The sequence below is a fragment of the Orbicella franksi genome, chromosome 13 (assembly GCF_964199315.1).
Source record: "Orbicella franksi chromosome 13, jaOrbFran1.1, whole genome shotgun sequence".
Taxonomy (NCBI): domain Eukaryota; kingdom Metazoa; phylum Cnidaria; class Anthozoa; order Scleractinia; family Merulinidae; genus Orbicella; species Orbicella franksi.
This window is the reverse complement of record NC_138157.1, coordinates 15,284,712-15,305,497: the sequence shown is the minus strand read 5'-3', so window position 1 is coordinate 15,305,497 and position 20,786 is coordinate 15,284,712. Positions and strand designations below refer to the sequence as shown.

Sequence of the window (20,786 nt, the reverse complement as noted above, 5' to 3'; positions counted from 1 at the left end):
AGTTAGTTACTACTAGAGGTCATTTGTCCTCGATCTTCAAAACGATTCATCGATCCAGCATGTAGTGTCATTTCTTCCGTTTTTATGCATAACCTTTTCTCACATATACTCCTCTACACCCCCTTCATCTCGTACGCGCTAACCCCTCGTTGTTAATCACTTATAAACACCAATGTGAAACTTCCCACCCTCCCCTCCCACGTCCTCGCGAGCCTACTCCCAGGCCGTAACGACTTTGGAACACTGATTTGCACAAGTACGCGCCGAGGAGGGTGTTCAATATGTCCCACGTAAAGCCAACGAATAAGGAATAATACTACATGTGGTAACTTCTCGTCTCTTCTATTCTGACAGAACAATGAACGTTCATTACAGTGCAGACTAAAATATTTGGTTTTGCACTACAGGGAAATGGGGTGAAATACTTACGGACTTTGATCCTCTGAATCCTCTGGGATGGGTTCTTCGCTGTTACTCCCACTTCGCTCTTTCTTTGCCCCTCTAACAGCATCCTCACCGCCGGCTTTTGGCATTTCCCAGCTTAACTTTCTGGACAGCATGCTAGAGGGTGCCTGCCCGGGGGACCAGGGTTTGGGTAGAGTAGCTGACCGCACCGAAGCCGCTTGTCCCTTCTCTGTGCCAGAGGTGCTTCGTTGAATCTTCAGCGACATTGATCGACCACCTGGTCTAAGCGCTTCTTTGCCAGAGTCGCGCTTTACCCATAAATCGTCTTTTGCTACAGCTGTTTCATTATCGCCTCCCTTCTCTATGTGACGTGTCTCTCCGTTGTCTACTTTTCCATCCACACTTTCTGCTTCTTTGCTTACTCCAGAGTCGGCGCTAACATCTTCTAACTTCTGTTTCACGTTTGGCTCTTCCAATTCTGTACTTGGCTTCCCTTCTTTCGCTTCTGTTTCTTCCTTTTTCGTTTCCTCCTCTTTTTTCTTTACTTCTTCAACTGAAACATTTTCTACGATTTTCTCTTTATCTTCCACTGCGTCTTCTTTCTTTTGCGCTGTCAAGGTTTGCTCCTCCCTTTTCCCGTCCAGTTCTTCCTCTCTCTTTTCTTCCGGTTTAACTGCCTTTATTTCTTCCTTCACTTCCGGTTTCTCCTCCTTTTTGTCTTCCGGTTTATCTTCTTTCTTCACCGCCGGTTTTTCCTCTCCCTTCTCCTCTCTCTTTTCTTCTTGCGCTTCTCTCTTGAGATCTTTCTTAGCAGGCCGTGGAGCGGGTTTTGGCGGAGTACCGGACGGTAGCCTGGGCCTCTTCAATGACGACGGTTTCACAAGTTTTTCCTTCGTGACTTCCGCATCCGTCTCTTTATTTCCGTTGGTCTCCTTTCCTGGCTCGACTGGTTTGCTCTCGGCTGGCTTGTCTGACGCTTTGTTCTGTTAAAAAATCAAATATCGCAAACAGTGAACACATTAACTTTACTGTAAGTATGGATTCTGAGTCAGGGGAAGGGATGCTAGACAATACCTCAATACCTTGGTGAAACAGATTATATTCATACATTTATTCAGGCAATTTCTTATTTTTGAATAAGTTTTCTCTAACGCTAGCGCCTTAAAAGAAAAAAACTCCACCGGCCTCATCCAAAACTACTTCTTGATTGGAATATTCCTATCGCACACCGTCGTAAATAAATCAGAATAAAATCAGACAGAACACACAAACTTGCAAAACATTCATTCATCACTATCCACAGTCCCTTACTTCTCCTGATAAATTCTGGGTATACTAATGTGGTGTCTGAATATCGCAGGATAACTCACCCTTCCTAAACTAGCCGCCCTCTCTTGCCTCATCTTCATTTCAGCCAATAGCCCTCCACCTGCTGCCCCGCCTATCCCAATTCCAAATTTGGGAGGTCCGCGCGGTCTAGCAGGTTCTTCCGGGGTGGCCGGCTTCGCAACGTCCTTTTCAGCCGAGGGCGCCCTATCGCGCGGTTGGGAGGTTGGCGGTCGAGAAGCCGTCTCTGTAGCTACCCTATCACGCGGAAGAGCAAATGGCTTTACCCCCATAATGATTGGTCTTGCGACTTCCGGTTTACCTGCCGAAGGCGTCCTCTCTCGTTTTGTCTGCGAGGATACTCTTTCTCTAGAAACGGCTTCACTTTCCTCAACAGTTTTCTGATCTATCTTCACTTCAGGTATCTTATCAGAAACGGTCGTTTGTTTGGGTACTTCTTTTTTCTCTGAAGGAGCCTTCTCTGGTTCTTTCGCAGAAGGCGCCTTTTCTATGGGTGCTTCTTTCTTCTTTTCAGAGGGTGACCTTTCTTTGGACACCTCCGTTTTCTTTTCAGAGGGTGACCTTTCTTTGGACACCTCCGTTTTCTTTTCAGAGGGTGACCTTTCTTTGGACACCTCCGTTTTCTTTTCAGAGGGTACCCTTTCTTTGGGTGCTTCTGGCTTCTTCTCAGAGGGGAGCCTCTCTTTGGAAACCTTTGTTTCTTCCTTAGAGGGAGCTCCATTTCGGGAATCTGTATTTTTCTTCTTTTCAGCCTCTGAAATCCAAAGGGAGCGAGTGCCATTAGTTCCAAAATGAAGAAAGCACTCCTATTCTCTCTACGACAACAATGCAAACCCAATAAACACGCAATACAGCGGCATCTTTTGAGCAAGGAAAAAACCGTCCAATTAAGCTGTGGTTTGCAGTGACGTTCGTTCAAATCAACCTTGTTTCGAAGTAATCAGACGGAATTGTAGGATAGGCTAAGCAAAACAACTTTACAAAATCTGATAAAGTTGTTGGCGCAGGATTTTCGAGAATGCAAAAAAACTTCTGCGCATCCACGATTTTCCTCTGCTGCTTTTGTACATCAACGTGAAATACACACAGAAATACTCACTTCACATCTCGTTTACTTCGATTTCGCATTTATCTTGAAGATTAATTATTCCTTATGGAATACGGATGATTGATAGAATGCTTTGTGTTTTGTACAATTCAGAGATGTTCTACGAAGCTGTGGTAACTCCAAAGAAAGAGCATCTTTGTAGAGTTTAGAGCAATTTAGATTTTGTATCGATAAATGCATCGGATGTAGACCGTCTCTCCTAAGTGACTTGGTTTGAAAATTCCACAAACTAGTGCAATAACAGGTATAAGGACATCACTTAATTTTAAAATTCTTTACCGTTGTTAGTGTACCAAGATGTGGAAGCCGATTCTGAACTCGGCGCTGTTGAAGCACGGTCCCTGCTTGGTTTCTTCTTTAAAAATCCTGGAAGGCTAATACCCCTAAGGAAGAAATACAAACTCCTCAAAATGCCGTTTCCTACTGTAGAAAACGTATGTCAAACTGTGACAAAGGGTGGGAAAACTGAAATTCATCTTCTTAAAACGGCTTTGCGCAAATCGAGAACGTACGCAACTAGCAGGTGAATCAACTACTGAGTATTTTAAGGTGTTACTCGCATGAAATGTTGGCAAAAAATGCTCGATTATCAATATGGAAAAGGGATGCAGCATTTCTACTGTAGCTGTGTGAAATAGGTACCTTTTTGTATGAAAAAGATACCCTATTCCGGGTTGAAGCGCCTTCGCAGATAAAATTCTCTTGAGTGATCGCCGGACATCGCTCGGAAACAACATGCAAGAAATAACATCAAACAAGTCTCTTTACCCTTACCCTTTGTGTATCCAGCCAGTTTTTTTGCTTTCCTGTTAAGACAAAATTTCACTCGAATGTTAAGCAAGAAAACAGCTTTCTACCGCTGACAAAGTTTAATTACATTACTTTTTAACATAGATTGCTTTATTACAAACATTCATATTGGCGAACAATTGAGCTCACTACCTTATGTTACAGTTATTACCAGGGGTTCTAGTTAATTCTGGAGACAATCGCTACTTTCATTTAGTCGTTCATCTGCGATGGTCGTTAGTTAGGAATTAAAGGGTACGAGAACTTTTCACTCGCTACTTACGGGATAAGCACTGGGTAAAGATATTGTCGGTTTCGAATCGTTGTTACTAATGGTAGAGCTGAGTACGAACACGATCGTAACATTTCTGATAATTGGTTCTTAAAGTTACCGTATGCCTTTAGAAATGCCTAGCGTCCAAGCAACGCGTTCCGTTTTAACTGCAGATACGTAGAGGTCTGTAGAGGTCGTTCGACAATTCATTCTATTTCAAAATTCTTGGTATAGTTTGATAACCAACTCTATAAGCTTTAATTTGATATAGGGGTTTACGTATCTAAACTTTAAACCGGACGCGCTACATCGCTTGGAGGCGAAAAACCTCTAAAGGTATACGGTAATCTAAAGGGACGCGTTCCTTCATTAATTCTACAGTTATCACTAAATCCCGTTACCTCGCTGTCTTTTGGCTTGGGTGAGGGTTTTGGTTTGGTTGCAGGTCTGGGGGGAGTGGTCTTGCTTGGAGGCGTGACAGTCGAGGAGGGTGGTTTAGATGTTGATGTCTTCTTTGCGTTCTTCTCTGGCGTGACTACCACGCTTGGCCTGCAAAAAGAAAGAGCATGATTGAAGAAACAGCTCGGATGGGAATTTTAAAACATGGCTGTTGTTACTGCTGTTCCAAACCAGTTGGGAAATCAGAGGTTACACATGAGGTTCACTATGATAGTTCACGTCGAATTCAACCTTGCAATGTTCACTAAAAACGAAGTACGTCTTGATATATAAAGCTTGGACCAACGGAAACATATACTAGTGGAATTCATAAAAACGTAATTTTGGAGTCACTTCACTCTCGAATTTCAAGCGATAGTTAAATGACCAAGCTCTTCTATTCTTCATCAGGTCCGCAGTAAACATCTTCGACACTTTTGCGAAGATCTCAGACACAGTTTTTCCAAAATAGCTGACTGACCAAAACCTTTCTTATATTTCTACACACCATAATTCCGTTCCAAACTCAGTTGCTCTATACAAGCTGTCGCGCCAACGTTTCTTGCCAAATGTCACGAGTTTCGAGGGAAAGAGACAAAGGAAACACGCTTACCCTTCTACCGTCTTGCTCCAAAATACTTCAATATCTTCCTCTTCGTTGTTCTCTTCCTTGGCAGAGTCTTTAGCCGCAGTTGGTCTGTTTGAGGGACGGGTGGGTAGGCGCCTTTTTTGAGGGGGTCGAGCACGGTCCTTGACCAAGTGCTTCAAATCCGAGCCCTTCATCTCTATGTCGGTGAAGACTGGAATGATGCACCAAAGTAAGTTAAACGAAAGGGTAAAAAAAAGAAAAAAAAATTAAATAAAATACTGCCCCAGTAACAGTTTACCTACACTTACACAAAACGATTCCCAGCACTATCCAGGACGTATAGTTTGATGGATCACTATAACCAGTCTTCATCAGATGATGCTACAATCAGGGTATCGAAAAAAACTGTCCAATCATTGCCCTCATTTTCGTGACACTATATGTTACCATAGCAACAGTACGGCCTGCTAAATACACCCTTAATTGTAGCTTTAAGTACTTATATTTCTAAAAACGGCGCGGTGAAACAATTTTTATCACAGAATTGTGATAAGAAGAATAAAATGCAACTTTTTGCAAAGTTTTAAAAACTTCTGTACATGGGGTTCAGAACCACGTTCAACGTACCAACATTTTTTGGCACAACTAGAGTCGCTGAAGGCGCCTCGTCGACCTCTTCCTTGGCCACCTTTACGACCGGGACCTCTTCTTTGTTGTCTTGTTCGTCTTCTTCAGGGACTCCTCTGGGAGACGGACGCCTGTTGATTGTAGGCCTCCTCTTGCTGCTCCTTTTACCTGGGCCATCTGTTCCGTCTGTCACGGGCACCGTCAGCTGGGCTGTGCTAAGACGATTTCGAGCTTTTTTAGCCACCTGGAAAACCAGGAATGAATTAGTTAGTAAAGGCAGAATATACGTCGAGTTTGCAACGAGCACGTTGCTGAGGCGGAAAGGGTGAATTCAAGAGATTGGCCAGAGAAATGAGCTTGCATGTAAATTACACACGCATAAACCGTCCCGTGCAGAACAATCAAACTATGGTTCTTCTGAAGACGTGAATCTCGAAGATTCAGTTTCAAGGTCCTTCTTGGATAGAAAAAGACAAACGAGATTCAATTGATATAAATATAAAATATATGCGATATCAGTGCAAAATGCCCTTTTCAACTTTTCATTTCTATTACAATCACGTCGCTCTAGGGGACGGCGACAATGTTCTTGTTCATCTTGGTACCATAAAATAACAATTAGTATAGGTAATCGTATGAATGCGAGTGCAATCACTAGTGAGGACTTCCACTACGAGTGATATTTGAAAATTTTCTCCAAATTGCACGAGGCTTAAAGCGAGCGTAATTGAAAGAAAGAAATTTTCAAATAGAGCGGTTTTCCATTGAGTGTTATAAAACTCAAACCAAACCAATTACTTATTAATTTGACTTCTCCGCCAATCTCAAACCGTATTAAAACCAAAACGAAAAACAACGTAATTCTCAATTGAAAACCGCTCTATCACGGGCAGTGTAAATCCTAATTCCTCGAGCTTTTATGGCATTATCCATTTATTATTTTTACCATAACTGTCTAATTTGTCGCGCGCTGATTGACTAATTTTTATCATCAATAAGAGTACAGACGGACAAAATTTTAATTTATGCAAGCTTTCAAGTTCAGCTTTCAGCTGTCAAACTGTCAACTTCTAAACCAATGAGATTTTATGGACTTTTTCAAGAAGCCAATCAAAAAGCGAGAAAAGCTATTGACAATGTTCGCGTCATTTTGAATAAAATTCACTTATCTTTGTTTACGGCGTCTTTTCCCCTCATTTATTCCCGGCATTGGACCATTTTGGGGTCTTCTTATTGTGAAAAACAAATTGACGTCAGTTTTTTAAGCGTCTGTCCTCTTATTGATGATAAATTTCGTCACAACATTGTCAAAGTTTACTGCGGAACCACTCGCCTGCGGCTCGTGGTTCTACGGCCACTTTGACGATGTTAAGTTCTGGCCAAACGGAGTCGGAAGCGGTCGCAACTAGCCACAAGTTAAACTTGCGTAGAGACTTGCGTTGGGTGGCCAAATGGACGCGCAAGTTTCCTCGCAAGTACACACAAGTCGCAAAAAACCCATTTTAAGGGACACATATGCTGCATTTCATTGGCTGATAATAGGTTAATGGACGTCACTCAACTTGCGTTGACTTGGGTTGGGTGGCCAAACGGTGAAAAACGTGGGTCGACTTGCGTGCAAATTTGATCTCGACCAAAGTGAGCGCAAGTTATCGCAAGTCAACGCAAGTGCACGCAAGGCCTTGGCAAACGGAGTCGCAAGTAGACGCAAGTTGAGAATATGCGTCTACTTGCGACTCCGTTTGGCCAGGGCTTTATGACGCAATTTATCATCATTATGAGGACAGACGCCTAAACAACTGACGTCAATTTGTTAAATAACTGAGAAACGTGCGAGCGCGAACATAATCAGCACCTTATCATAACTCCCTCGCTACTAAAAACACTGAAACCCCTCTGGCTTAGTAACTGAAATTATTGACTGATTACGCATGCCCAGGGTGTCTTACCGCTGCCACGTCGTCCTCCTCGGCGCTCTTTTCAGTCTCCGTGTCCTTGTCCTCCTTTTTGCTTCGATAGTCATTCAGAAGTAACTCCTGTTAAGTAAGCTCGACATGTTAATTCTCCGTACAGAATGTCTGAGATTTGCTTCAAGTTACTGGGGAGAATTTCGTGATACATCAAAATAATATTCTCTGAAATGCACTTGACTGTACCTAATGTAATACTTTCTAGATGATGCACTGTATCATGACCTAACACAATGTCTGTTTGTAACGTTGTGCCGTCAACATTTTTTTTTTCCTGGAGAGAATATTTTCTGCTGGTGAATTCCTTCATTTCCGTCAGTAGTGTAGCTGAACATTTACGCTGCAAAACCGCACGACAGATTAAGTCATTTAAAAAAAAAAAACAAAAAAAAAACGATGAATAATAAGTTTACTGATAAAAAGATCATTGCAATTACGCTTTTACCGTAAACTTTCAACCAATTCACAGGATGAAACTGATGAATGAAAGAATATTTTTTGTTATTTATTTATTTATTTATTTATTTATTTCTTCTTTGCCTTGTTCAAAGAATATTTGTCAAGTTTCATAATTTTCCTCACTTTTATTTCTCGCCGCGTGACTTAAGTCATGTTTGCGTTATGTTCGCGGTCCTCTTCAGAGCCTTTGCTAAAGCACAAATTTCGTTCTTTCAGATAGCCTTCCGGACCTTTCAAGAGAGGACTTAGGTCCGCTGATATTAAACTGGATTTCTAAATAAGACTTTGAACATAATTGCCACCCTGTGCATTTTACTCATGCGTGAATATTCCCGAAATTTTCCAGACAGAATTGACGAATATAACCAACGTGACAAATCGCTTATAAGGAAACGTTTCCTTGAAGCGAAAGTTACATCGAGCTATTTAGCATTAAGATGCTCCGAGTAGGTGTAAAATACACATAAACAGCAAGTTAAATTGTCACGTTATATTTGATTACGCTAGCCACACACGCATGATTGCAAGAACCAGATTCTCTGAAACAGTGAGATGCGTAACACGAGCAAATGCACCCAAAGTTTTAAGATCCCGCTTGTGTGAGGCTCGTCGGTGATTGTGTGTATAATTCTTGAGGTGTCACTCACCAGTTTGTTGACGCTGTTCTCCAGTTGATGTATCACCATCTCCATGATCGTGTCGGCCATGACAGAAGCCACTGTAAGCTTGTCTTCACTGCAAAGTAACACCGCGAGGAAGGGGTGGGTTAGTTGCTCACTTCACTTCCAGAGAACATACTAGAACAGGAACTTCGATGACATGTGACTTGTTACCGCAGATAAGTCAAAATGTGTGTATTACTGACCTTAACCTATTGGCGATACCCGCAGCAGCTCGAGTGAGTATCACTTCCTCCACAAATGTTTCATTTATACTTGACTTGCCCTGTACAACAGCTTGTAGACGGCTCTTCACGTCCTAGAAACAACACAGAAGACAGGACTTTGATAACCCTAGCATTCTGGACGTTATATAATTGAATTAACTAGTAACAGATCTCTCTTCAAAAATATTAGTGCAAGACTGGGATTCTCGTTAGAAGGATATAGCAACTCAAAGGCGAATAACTGTTATTGCACTTGAGTCTGCGGTCAAATATGTTACTAGCTACGGCACTGACTGTTGTCAAAGGCATACAAACGATATGAAAGGCTCAATACTATAACATGTCATTTATTTTTGTTGCGCTGTGTCACAATATATCACGTCATTTTTGTTGTTGGTAAAATAATATTTAACCAAGGGAGGCATAAAATACTCATACAAAGAGATAATGATAAACGACACATGAATATGGACTGTAAGGACTGAGAAGGACTGGGACGGATCATAATAACCGAACTTGAACAAATAAGTTTCCCCACGATACGGCATCCGTGATAAAGGTTCTTTAAAGAAGGAACAACTGTCGTCACAGTTATCAGCGGTTTGACATACAAACCAGGAGAAAGGGTCAATTCTACTTTGGACAGTTCAGCGTTTAAAAACTTTTGGAGAGCTTGAAACAGCAATAGAAACCGGAAGCGCGCTTCTCTCGTTCAGTCAAACATCCACTTGTTTCACCACAACACGGAAATTGCTTGACAACGTCTTCTACATCTGAGATCTTACACGCTTTAATTACTCGTTACTCACGTCCGCAGATGTGATGTAAGGACAAAGTTCTTTTGCGCAATCGATCATCTTGTCCATGTTGCTCTGAAAAGAAATCATACGTAGAAAGGCGTTGAACTTGGGCAATAATGCGAAAAACGTGTATGTGTGCTATGACCACTGAACATGAACATGCAACGCAAACAGCATCCTTCAACCAGTACCTCGAGTACAAGAGAACGACAACTGTGGTCAACTATGGATATTTTTTTCTTTGCCTAACGCCGCCTTTTGATTTTAGAAATGTACGCACTTGGGCATTGTCGCACCGTCAACAATAATGCACCGAATATTGCAGGGATTGTTGCAACGTGTGGCCACGCCCTCTAGAACAGTTGCACATAAATGCTGCATCCAGTGTTGCACCCGTAACGTGACCAGGACTTGTAACACTGTCTCGTAACCGTGTTCATGGCAGTAGCATTTTCTTCACAGACTAGAAGCTGGCATGTAACTAATTAAAAAAAAAAAAACAACCTACATGATACTTGCTTTGCCTAATTTGCACCCGTTAAAATACTCGAAAGGGGTATAATAAACTTCATGGCAACAAAGTCTCCAAGACGCTGACGCACCTATCAAGTCCCAAGCTATGACCAGTCGGGTCTTAAAGCCATGCAAGTAACTTTAAGAACTCGTAAATTTGGGCCGTTGTTCAGATGGATCGCAACTACTGACGATGAATAGGAACAACTATATTACTTTCTTTATTACCTTCATTTTATCCTCAGCTGCTTTGTAAAAGTCGCTCGCAAGCTCAGCAAATCGGGCCTCTATGTCACTGTCACTTGTACACAAATGGAACTTTAGCAACAGCTGTTGAAACACATTTAAGGGTAAAGTAAGACTGCTGTATTGTTCAAGAAATCGGTGAAATCGTTGTTGTAAATAAAGACACCCTCAGCCCTCTCACTCTCGGAAGTATCAAGGTCAAGAATCAAACTTGAAATAAAATGTAATGAAATGAAATGAAACGAAATAAGGCAAGATCAAATATTAGCTTTTGAGAGTGAAACAGCTACTGAAGACGTTGTTACTCTTGGGTGTTTGAATAATTGGTCTATCAATTCTGTTGCAAGTAGTAAATTGGTATGACTTTTGCAATGTTTAAAACGTCTGTTGTATAGGGTGGTCCTAATCGCTACAATACTTGGGTTTGGATTCTGCCATATACCTACTGCGAAACACGTTGATATCTCGATAGGTTACCATACGCAAAATAAAGTGTTAACTGTTCAAATGCTGAGGTTTCCAAACCTGTTTGAGCTTGTCTGCATCCTGTATACAGTGTTTAGCAGTTTTGATCTCGTTCTTTACGTCAGGGTCCTTGCAGAGTCGGAGCGCACTCACAAGGTCCTGTAACTGAACCACCAGGCGATCTACCATCTAAAAGGCCAAAAAGAGCCGTGTAACGGTGTAACCTGAGATGTTAATCTAAACTCTAACTGTCTAGACTGTCAGCGTTACAGGTTCATGACAAATCCTTTTCAAGTACTAGTGTTAACGTTTCAGTGGTTAGTGGACAACTTTACGTAAGACTGACCAGGAAATGTCCCTTTTATAAGGAGCCTCTTGTTAAGATACGCCGATGAAAACCTCGGGTTCAGTTCACCATTTTGATTCGAAAAACAGATGCTTGCCTCGCGACTACAATGATATGAAAGTGCAAAGAAATAGTTTCACTCGTACCTGTTGCTGTGTGGATGTGAGTAGCAAACCCTGTTGCAATCTGTACGCCTGTTCTGTAACCACTTTGTGAGGCGATTGATTCCTGAGTAACAACTGTTCGATCTATAGTAAAGCACTAAACGTCATCCAATAATATTAAGGACAAATTAGATGTAAAGGTTTTGAAATGCCGTTTGAATGTTTGGGCACCCCACTATCTTTCAATTTACCTTGCAGCTTTTTACTCTCTTACAAAATAAACAAAAGCAAAAGCAAGTGAGCAAAATCAATCATGTTGTGAGCATGCAGTCAGACCTCCACTACAAAGGAGGAGGAAATACTACACTGTATACTGGAATTTTGGAATTTTGGAATTTTGGAATAAAAACTAGCGATAAAAAGTCACGACGTTTCGACCTCTCCGAGGTCATTTTCAAGTGCGAGTAAAAAAATTTATAAGTAGCATCAATACGTTTTTAACAGTAGAAAAGAGTTTAAAATGTCACGAACGGTAGAATGCAATGAAATATGTAAGATAAGTGATAAAAATAATTACGAAGATAAAAAGGGACCTAAAACTACAAGACAATAAAACAATACTAACAAGCTTTTAAAGAACTGACCTAAACAAATAATTTAACGCGATTTGAATCACACTGTTTGTTCAGTGTTGGTTTCATACTGGATTTATTACAATTTTATTACAATAAAAACCACAGAAGCATTTAAGAGAAGCTGACAACTTAACACTAACCTTTCTCAGGTGCTGCTCTGTTTGTGGTTTAAGCGACTGTGCAGCATCGTGTAGGGGCATTGGCATGGACAGCAGCGTATGGTTACTACAAGAAACAAAGACAGCCTTGAACGTTAGAATTATGATAAACAGTCAGATATACACACGATTACAAGACACAAAATGTCACAAGAGTAAAGCTCACCACTCCAGAGCTGCTGCGATGTCTCCAAATCCTCTGTAAGTTGTTCCGTTCTTGTCCCAGTCTAGAGTCCTAAATATTTCAAAGTTTTCTCATGTTATCCTCTTTGAGTGGTTATCACTAACAGTAACTCAAAGCTGTATAGAGTAAATCCATGTCGATTGTTAGTTCAAAGCGTTAGTTTGTGACCATTCAAAGGAAAGCTACGACACGGTTTTTTTTTTCCAAGTGGTGCCTTTTTTTATGTCGTTGTTTAATTGACAATTTTGAATTTCACACTCTTATAGAGGCGACAACTGTATATTAAACAAACAGATACTGTCTGTTTATCTACTCCTGCCTTTTGTTGTGTCTTCTCTATTTGTCATGTTGACAAGTGTAGACAGGTAACTCACAATTCTACGACTCAACAGACGATCGAGTATGAGCATTCCTCACCTGAGTTTCGTGTTGATTTGAAGAGCCTTGGCCAGAATGCGGGCTCCTTCGTCGCCCATTTGATTTCCGCTGAAAAAATCAAGTAGAGTCCACCATTATACCGTAAAGAAAAGTGCTCCACATAATAACAAAGCTCATGCATAGAGTTAACAAGAACAAGAAAATTCTCATTTTATACATTTTTCCTTCAGCAAAGTATCCCTCTAAGGGGTAGCTACAATTGTAGTTACTAGTTCTAAGGTTAGTAAATCACTACTTGTTGATCTTGTTAACGAAAAAGGACAGGCCAAGATACAACGCTTGGTGAACCAGCTGAGAGTTTTACCTGATGTCAAGTTCTTTCAACGTTTCGTTTGTCCCGAGAGCATCTAAGAGCGGGATAATGTCCTGTTTCAGTTTGGATTCAGCTAAAGAGATGGATTCGATGTGCTAAAATAAAGAAAAAGGGGAATCACATTAAACGCCACAAAAAGCAGATTATTTTACAGATAAAGTGATTTCATCGTTTTGACTTTACGTACCGAGTTTTCTTCGGATATTAGCTGAACTAACGCTTCCATAACTGCAGACGAACTCCTACAAAGAATAGCCAAGTTAACGATTACATGTGTGACTATCAAAAACTACTGATTAGATTTAAACCGAGAACAGCAACCAGTGTAACGTACACCGGCTGCGAGATTCCGACAAAAATTATTATTTCCTCCAAAATCGGAGTCAAAGTCCACTGAAAAAAAACAACTTCACCAAAAGAATGGCACTGTAGCAAAACAGTTTTGACGTGAATGCTCTTAAACTTGAGGGTAACATTACATCAGTCAGCCAATATAGGTGTCCATTTCAAAATTGAGTCTAAGGAACCGTCAACAATGCGCCGGAGAAATTTGAAAACGCAGCTATATTTCTGCGAATAATCCTACCGTCTACACTGATCCGTCACGAAAACAAAGCTTTTCGAAAACGCTCTTCAAACCAGAGGAATTTGAAAACGCCGGTTTTGCGATTTATTTTCACCCTGAAAACTCATCAAATGATTTCCGTCCACACTACACCGGAGAAAGACGGGAAACATTTTGAAAACGGAGCTTTTCGAAAACAATGTGATTTCCCTGCCAAAGTTTTCCAAACTGACCGATGATTGTTGCGTTTTTAAACTTCTCTGGTGTAGTGTAGACGGAAATCATTTGATGAGTTTTCAGGGTGAAAAAAAAGTTTTCAAATTTCTCCGGCGTAGTGTGGACGAGTCCTAAAGTAAGAAACTAACATGCTTCAAGTACATTGTTGGTGGGTTCAGAAACCTTACCGCTGTCTCGTGTTCTGTCCAAGGTTCAAATACTTCAACGCTTTGTTTGAGGACATCTTTTCAAGTATTCTGATCAAGTCCATTTCAAATCCTGAAACCAGAGAAGCAACATTTTCGTTTATTGGAAAAAGATCTGAGGAGTTTCCTGCCAAATAAGATACAAATCTAATACCACTCACCGTTATCACTAATATTTAGTCTGCTCACACACTTCAGGCTGGATATATTTTCAGCAATAGCTTTGGCTCCTTGACTTCTAAGCTGCAATGTTATTCAAATTTGTATTCAGTGGAATTCTCATTCAAATTGGCCAACATGTTTATGTCGCCACCAAAGGTTCGGCTACATGTAAACAACTCCACAGTTAGTATAGTGCAAGAATTATTTGGTATCAGAGTCCCATACAAACACAATTGTCATAACTCTTTACTCCCTTTACAAAATGGTGGGAAACAATCGAACACGAATCAATGCAATCACTGATTTTGCAACAATTTGCACGACCTTGAATTCTCCTCTATGGTTTTATTGTCTTAAGTTAATTCAGTTTATCACAGAAATCTATTTCCCTGTGAAGCTTTATGCCTTTATTTTCTTCACACAGGCCGAGTTCCCTGGATCACATTCAGGTATTGTAGGACTCTACCACAAAGTATAACTAGGAGTTCCATCAATATTGAAATGAGTTTAATGGTACTTCAAAGTGCAAGCAAGCGTAAATGCAAACAATTTTTTTTATCAGTCAGCATCACTCATTTCAGCTTCCGTCACATTTTCACAGCCAGACTCACCTCATTGTTGCTGATGTTAAGTTCAACATCAGTGAGAACGCTATTTTCACGTAATCCTTCGAGGATTGCTCTAAATAAAACAAATAAACAAACAAACAAACATACAAAAATAAAGTTGAACCCTTCTACAATTTTTGACCTCGCCGGGAATACGAAAAATAGTTCGAAATAGCGGGAGATTTCGAAATATTTTAGCAGATGGTAATTGAAGGCAGGACAAATCCAAAGGAAATGGTTGTGAGTTGGAAATAACGGGGAATTTGAAATAACCGAGTTCGAATTAGCGGGGACCAATCGTCGTGGTTTACGTTGCAGTTTTTAAACGACGCTTACTTCTAAAAGTGCAATAAAAACTAACCCCTTGCTCAAACAACCAGAAACGTTCAGTTCAGCAGAATAACAGTGACAATAATCACCACAACACATTGCCTACAACCACGACCAATGGCTAGCTACAACACCTACAACATCACACCACACTCAAGAACATTCACAATCCCTTCAACAGTCCGAATGGCAACAACACCTACACATCACCACCACTGGCTGTGAACCCAAAACAGCGATCACAGGCGTCCCAAACCCACGATTCGAGGAATCGGTCAAATATTAATGATTTATGTACGCGCATCAAGTGGGACGTGACCACCTAAAGTGTGCGGTGTTGTGTTACACTTTCGGCTGTTAAGAATTTGAGCGCTCTAAAAGGCATTGTATGGAGTTTAAAATAACGGAAGATAAAAACGCTCAACGAAATAAAATGTTATTGAAAAAAAAAAAATAATAATAATGTTGCTCAAATTCTCAACGGTCCAACGTGTAACACAACACTGCACACTTTAGGTGGTTACGTCCCACACGTTACGCGTACATATGTTTGACCGATTCCTCGAATCGTGAGTTTGGGATGCCTGTGCAGTTACTATGACCATCCCTCTCAGAAACACCCTAATACCAGGCCAAGCAGCCACCGGATACAACTACAACAACATTCACCACAACGAACAGGCTGGTCACAATAATTACAATTTACCGTCACGATGGTCACACCACTGCAACACAGCCACCACCACCCTGCAACACATACTACTACTGCCACACCACACCCACCACTATTACAGCACAAAAACATTTTTGTGTCACGAAAAAGCCCACAAGATCCAACAACACCTAATGAAAAGACTGTTTTATAGAGAGGAAAGATAAATTTACTCACCTGACCGCATCAGCATGTAACTTACAGTCTGATACATCTAAAAATTTAAGAGCTTGGGAACTGCTAAAAAACTAGGGAAGAAAGAAAAAGTTTATCACTAAACAAAGTTCCAATGACTACAAAATGGATCATGTATAACGTAAAAATGTATCAGTATGAATGACCAAAAGCATAGGTGAAGTGTGTACTTTACAATATCACACTGATCTCACCTGTTTGAATGAAGGTGGGACAATCGCATCTTTAGTTTTCCTGTACAAGACAAACATAATTTCATCAATTAAAAGTCTTATGTGCTATATATCATCAAGTACTAATATGGAGACGTAACTGCCAATTGAGCATCAAAATGTACTCCGGGACTATCACAGAAATTAACATACAGTGCATGTATTTTGTTTAAGTGTACTTTGCATATCACATTAAAAATAAACATGCACAAATAAAATGCATGGTCTTCTTACTTTGTGGTAAAACTGTTTCCAGCAAGGTGGATAGATGCTAACTGCTGAGCACAGCCTCGAATAAGAGCACCAAATAACTAAGAGAAATAACATATTCCACAGTAGGCAAAACAAGTCTGACTGAATCAATGCAGGTATCGTGTTACTCAAAATTAAACAAATTATGAGTCTCCTTAAAAAATTTACATGTATGCCACTCAGATAATGAATTATTAAGTAACGATTGTAAATACTAATTGTTACCAGGTCAAGTGGACATTCAGTTGCTGAGAGATCCAGGTGGGTCAGCATGTTTGGCTTTGACAAGAAATCACACAGACCCTAAGAAAAATAGCACTTTCTACTTAAGGTCTACGAAAATACAAATCAGATGTTTGTGACTTTATGCGGTTTCACCATCAATAACAGCTGGCACCAGCATAACAAACAAACACATTAATAGTAACCCTAAATGAAGACTTGGATGTTCAGTAAATGGATGTCAATCAACAACAGGACCTTGATGAATCTTTTTTTTTTTTTCAACAGGATGCACTTTAAATATACATGATGTAGCTATATACATGGACATGTACAGTCTCCAACAGCAAACCCTCTCCACAAAAGACTGCAAAACAGTTGTCTTTAGTATTTTGTTCAGCACAAAGCACTGCAAACATTCATTCTCATAATTATGAGAAATGTCTATGCCTACTTAGCCTCTTCCACGTGTTCAGTTAGTTGGGACACAGTGCAGAAATTCTCATGTGCTGTTTCCTTCTCGCTGTTTTGACAATCGTTCTGTCCAGAGCTTTTCTTCAGAGATGATGAGAGTTTGCAAAAACTAGGAGGGTCAGTGTTTTGTAGTCACAAAAACCCCACAACATAATCTTTAAAAGTAGGTTCTGGGGTATATTTTCCCCTGCTCAGATTATTTTTTGACTTTAACTGAGACTATCATCAGAAGTTTTTCCAAGTTTACACCTGGAAATAACTTACAGCAATTCCATCTCCTTTAAAAGGATTCTTGCTAAGGTCCAGTCTGAAAGAAAAATTGACAATTGTAAATAAATGACCCTTCTCATCATTATCCTAAGATATTTGAACAGCTTTTGAACTAGATAATTAGTAATGACCATTTTCATGTACCATAAATCGTTGAATTAGCGCCTCCCTCGAATAAATGCCCCCTTCAAATAGGCATCCAAATTTAAAATAAGCACCCCACCCTCTTAAATAGGCACCCCCTCCCCTCCCCCCATTTTGTGGACGAGTAATGAAACAGCAAAGGATATATAGTTTTGGTGGTGTAGTATTAGATTTGTACATTGTTTCGGTTTGTGAACATGTTAAGTTTGGAAAAAAAAATTACAAGTACTAATGGTGCTGAAAATAAAATTTTAGGATCAGCTTTTTATGTTGATAAACAGCTTAATATGCTGTTGTTTGTGCGCAGATGACATATTAAAAAATGATATGTCAGGCCACGATTTGGGAAAAATTAAATAGGTGCCCCCCCCTCCCCCCCACCCTTGATTAAGCGCCTTCTCAACTAAGCACCCCCTTCAAATAAGCGCCCTCCATTTTCTCCTAAATTTGAAATAAGCACCCTGGGTCTGCTAATTCGAGGATTTACAGTAAGTAAGAAATGCTTACCTCTGCAGGGAGCTTTCATTATACTTGTTGCTTTTTAATGCCAGACCCAGTGAGCTTGCTCCTATGAAACACACACACAAAAATGCGTTTAGAATGAGTCATTAAGAATATTGTATCTTATTCTACAGAAAAGCAAGTATCAGGTCAAGCACAGTACACATGGAAATGAACAGATTACAACAACACTCACAAAATTAATAAAACTGTCTATTACTGCTACCTTTGGATGTAATTCCATTGTCAGCAAGACAGAGACACACCAAACCCTGAGGAAGCTTACTGAAGACACCAGACAAATGCACTGAACCTTACAAGCAAAAATAATGAGAGAATTAAACAATTAACAACTAAACCACCAGAAAAAAAAAAAGAAAGAGTGCAACACTTAAGTCACAGCTGATAACCCAGGCACTAAACAGGTTTACCTTCATTTCACTTCATATCTCTAATAAAGTAAAACAAAATGCCAGCATTTACAGAACACCATCCACAAATTAAACCAGAATCACCCACCTCTGTCCTCGATGGAGTTACCATTTAAATTCAAGGAATGCAAAGATGTTTTGGGGTTTGATGTAAGAGCCAATGCCAGCTTCTGACAATATTCCCTGGAATCAAAATTTCAAGAAAATGATTGTACCCGTAATTTCTGCTTATACATTTAGAGCAGCTTTCACTCGAGTGTCAAAATGTTATTGGTTCTGCACGACTATGCTACAATTGGTTTCAAAAAAAGTTACACATGTATCTTTTTCATCCAATCAAAAGTAAAACCAAACAAAAGTGTGACTCGTTTGCACATGCTTATTCCTGCACTTTCATGTCAGCTGGTTTAATGAAACTCAATTGAAAACTGCTCTATGGAAACACTACACGTAAGCACTTATTAATAATAAAATGTCCTACTTGTATTTAACTTTTGCGGTCTGAGCCAGCTCAAGCTCCAGAGGAAAAATAAAATGTGATCAACATTAAATTTTGCTTGCCAAAGGAGGAACATTATTGTATGTTGCTTTATCTGGCCTTCAACAAGCATGGGCACTGTTTATGTGTCATGAAACTGGTCTGAATTTGCTGTTAAAATACTAATTTAAGAAAAAAATAGATTATATTTTTTACCTGCCAAAACTGGCACTATCAAGGACTAATTCTTCTATTGTGGATGACTTTACCATAATTCTGACAATTGCATCACACACTTCAGATCCCTTTGGTAATAAAAATAAATGTATCAACAACTATTTTATTTACTACTGAATATAGCCGACCTAAGACATGATCCTTGCCATTATTTCCAGCAAAAATTGTTCCCTGTCCACAGCTAAGCTACATGTAAGTAAGTTCACTTTCTTTTACAGGGTTCAACATCTTATTTGTACCTTTTTACATGTAATTTCTGCTTTATAGCCTAACGAAAACAACGGTATATTAGCTCAGGCCTATAGGATTGTTTAGATCATGGTATTAAGACTAGTACATGTACAGTATGATATACAACTTACTGAATATGCACATACTATGCTCCCTCACTAACTGTTATACTACTCAGAAGTAAGTGATGTTTACTTTTAGCCATGCAGTTTGTAAATTAGAATAATTACATGTATTAAGTTCACGCTTGACTAGTGTCTATCAAGTTACACATATAGATGTACACAGGAAAGTTAAGAGCAATTCTAGCTTGGAGAGTGCAATCCAAACTCCACAAGAGCATGAGAGAAGCATATTAGAGTTGCTCAAAGCATAGCCAATAGCAACTTTACTGTCAGCAGCTTCTTGAGTGCTCTCCAAACTCCCAAGTGTTTATCGAGTTATGGATGTACAGTCACACTATAGATTTTGGTCACACAAATTCCCTGGCTATGCTACATACAGTACCAGTCGAAATGAGTCACATGTCAGCTTAGTAAACCAGTCATTGTACTCCAGCGTTGAAATAAGTGGAACCAAGTCCCTGAAAGATCAAGATCATATGCATGGCATGAATGGTCTATCAACTGGCTGGCTGTGCATCTTGCAGCAGAATTTCAGCAACAAAGAAAGGGGCAGAACACATTCATGTAAATTGGCTAGCCATATAAGATGTGACTTGACATTTCTTTCTCAATTAAAGCACAGTATTGCTTTTGCAAGAACTACAGGTAATGTCTCTAATTAAAAGTTTTTAAGTTTGACATATCTTTATTTAACATTTGCTTCTCCAGCTAAGAACTCGATGAGAAATTCTGTGCAACACTGAAAACCCCTGCTACCCTGTCGCAAAAAAAAAAAAAAAAAAACAGTCTTACTTGTGTTCCAGGTGGTCAAAGTCTTGAATGTTTAACTCTTTTGTATTGAGTGATAAATAGATTGTGTCAATATCCTGAAGATAAAGTTCACAGAAAGAGAAAGAAAAATAAGTGTTAGATTCTCCACCTTTCCAATGCACTGTGGCAAGGCCATGCAGCTTGTAGGTGCCTCTCATAATGTCTTATAGCTAAGATTTTCCTCCAGATACAGTGTACTGTACATTCACTCAGTCAAGTACCAAGAACATGTACACTCAACAGCTGTTTCCTGTATATGTCTTTTTGCCACACAAAAAGACCATCTGACCTTCTGAATATTACACACAGTT

At 39.9% G+C, this 20,786-nt stretch overlaps 1 protein-coding gene across 2 annotated transcripts in view; it reads right to left on the bottom strand.

Moving 5' to 3' along the window:
• Nucleotides 1-20,786, bottom strand: part of LOC145465191 (uncharacterized) — a 33,290-nt gene that overhangs the window by 1,334 nt on the left and 11,170 nt on the right. Inside the window, exons 8-41 of one of the 2 annotated variants that reach the window (XM_081448960.1) lie at nucleotides 20,458-20,531; nucleotides 20,048-20,123; nucleotides 19,289-19,377; nucleotides 18,683-18,777; nucleotides 18,390-18,476; nucleotides 18,170-18,230; nucleotides 17,513-17,555; nucleotides 16,778-16,855; nucleotides 16,535-16,611; nucleotides 16,283-16,322; nucleotides 16,071-16,141; nucleotides 14,855-14,924; nucleotides 14,243-14,324; nucleotides 14,064-14,154; nucleotides 13,282-13,336; nucleotides 13,086-13,189; nucleotides 12,761-12,829; nucleotides 12,326-12,394; nucleotides 12,142-12,226; nucleotides 11,409-11,510; nucleotides 10,977-11,105; nucleotides 10,434-10,535; nucleotides 9,702-9,764; nucleotides 8,872-8,984; nucleotides 8,654-8,741; nucleotides 7,527-7,613; nucleotides 5,578-5,821; nucleotides 4,975-5,161; nucleotides 4,325-4,472; nucleotides 3,635-3,666; nucleotides 3,140-3,243; nucleotides 2,367-2,506; nucleotides 1,776-2,288; nucleotides 430-1,388 (exon numbers count right to left, since the gene is read on the bottom strand). In XM_081448960.1, coding sequence (XP_081305086.1) covers nucleotides 430-1,388; nucleotides 1,776-2,288; nucleotides 2,367-2,506; nucleotides 3,140-3,243; nucleotides 3,635-3,666; nucleotides 4,325-4,472; nucleotides 4,975-5,161; nucleotides 5,578-5,821; nucleotides 7,527-7,613; nucleotides 8,654-8,741; nucleotides 8,872-8,984; nucleotides 9,702-9,764; nucleotides 10,434-10,535; nucleotides 10,977-11,105; nucleotides 11,409-11,510; nucleotides 12,142-12,226; nucleotides 12,326-12,394; nucleotides 12,761-12,829; nucleotides 13,086-13,189; nucleotides 13,282-13,336; nucleotides 14,064-14,154; nucleotides 14,243-14,324; nucleotides 14,855-14,924; nucleotides 16,071-16,141; nucleotides 16,283-16,322; nucleotides 16,535-16,611; nucleotides 16,778-16,855; nucleotides 17,513-17,555; nucleotides 18,170-18,230; nucleotides 18,390-18,476; nucleotides 18,683-18,777; nucleotides 19,289-19,377; nucleotides 20,048-20,123; nucleotides 20,458-20,531 — 4,427 coding nt within the window. Of the gene's footprint in view, nucleotides 1-429; nucleotides 1,389-1,775; nucleotides 2,507-3,139; nucleotides 3,244-3,634; nucleotides 3,667-4,324; nucleotides 4,473-4,974; nucleotides 5,162-5,577; nucleotides 5,822-7,526; nucleotides 7,614-8,653; nucleotides 8,742-8,871; nucleotides 8,985-9,701; nucleotides 9,765-10,433; nucleotides 10,536-10,976; nucleotides 11,106-11,408; nucleotides 11,511-12,141; nucleotides 12,227-12,325; nucleotides 12,395-12,760; nucleotides 12,830-13,085; nucleotides 13,190-13,281; nucleotides 13,337-14,063; nucleotides 14,155-14,242; nucleotides 14,325-14,854; nucleotides 14,925-16,070; nucleotides 16,142-16,282; nucleotides 16,323-16,534; nucleotides 16,612-16,777; nucleotides 16,856-17,512; nucleotides 17,556-18,169; nucleotides 18,231-18,389; nucleotides 18,477-18,682; nucleotides 18,778-19,288; nucleotides 19,378-20,047; nucleotides 20,124-20,457; nucleotides 20,532-20,786 lie in introns of both variants that reach the window. The other variant, XM_081448959.1, reaches the window with a different exon arrangement.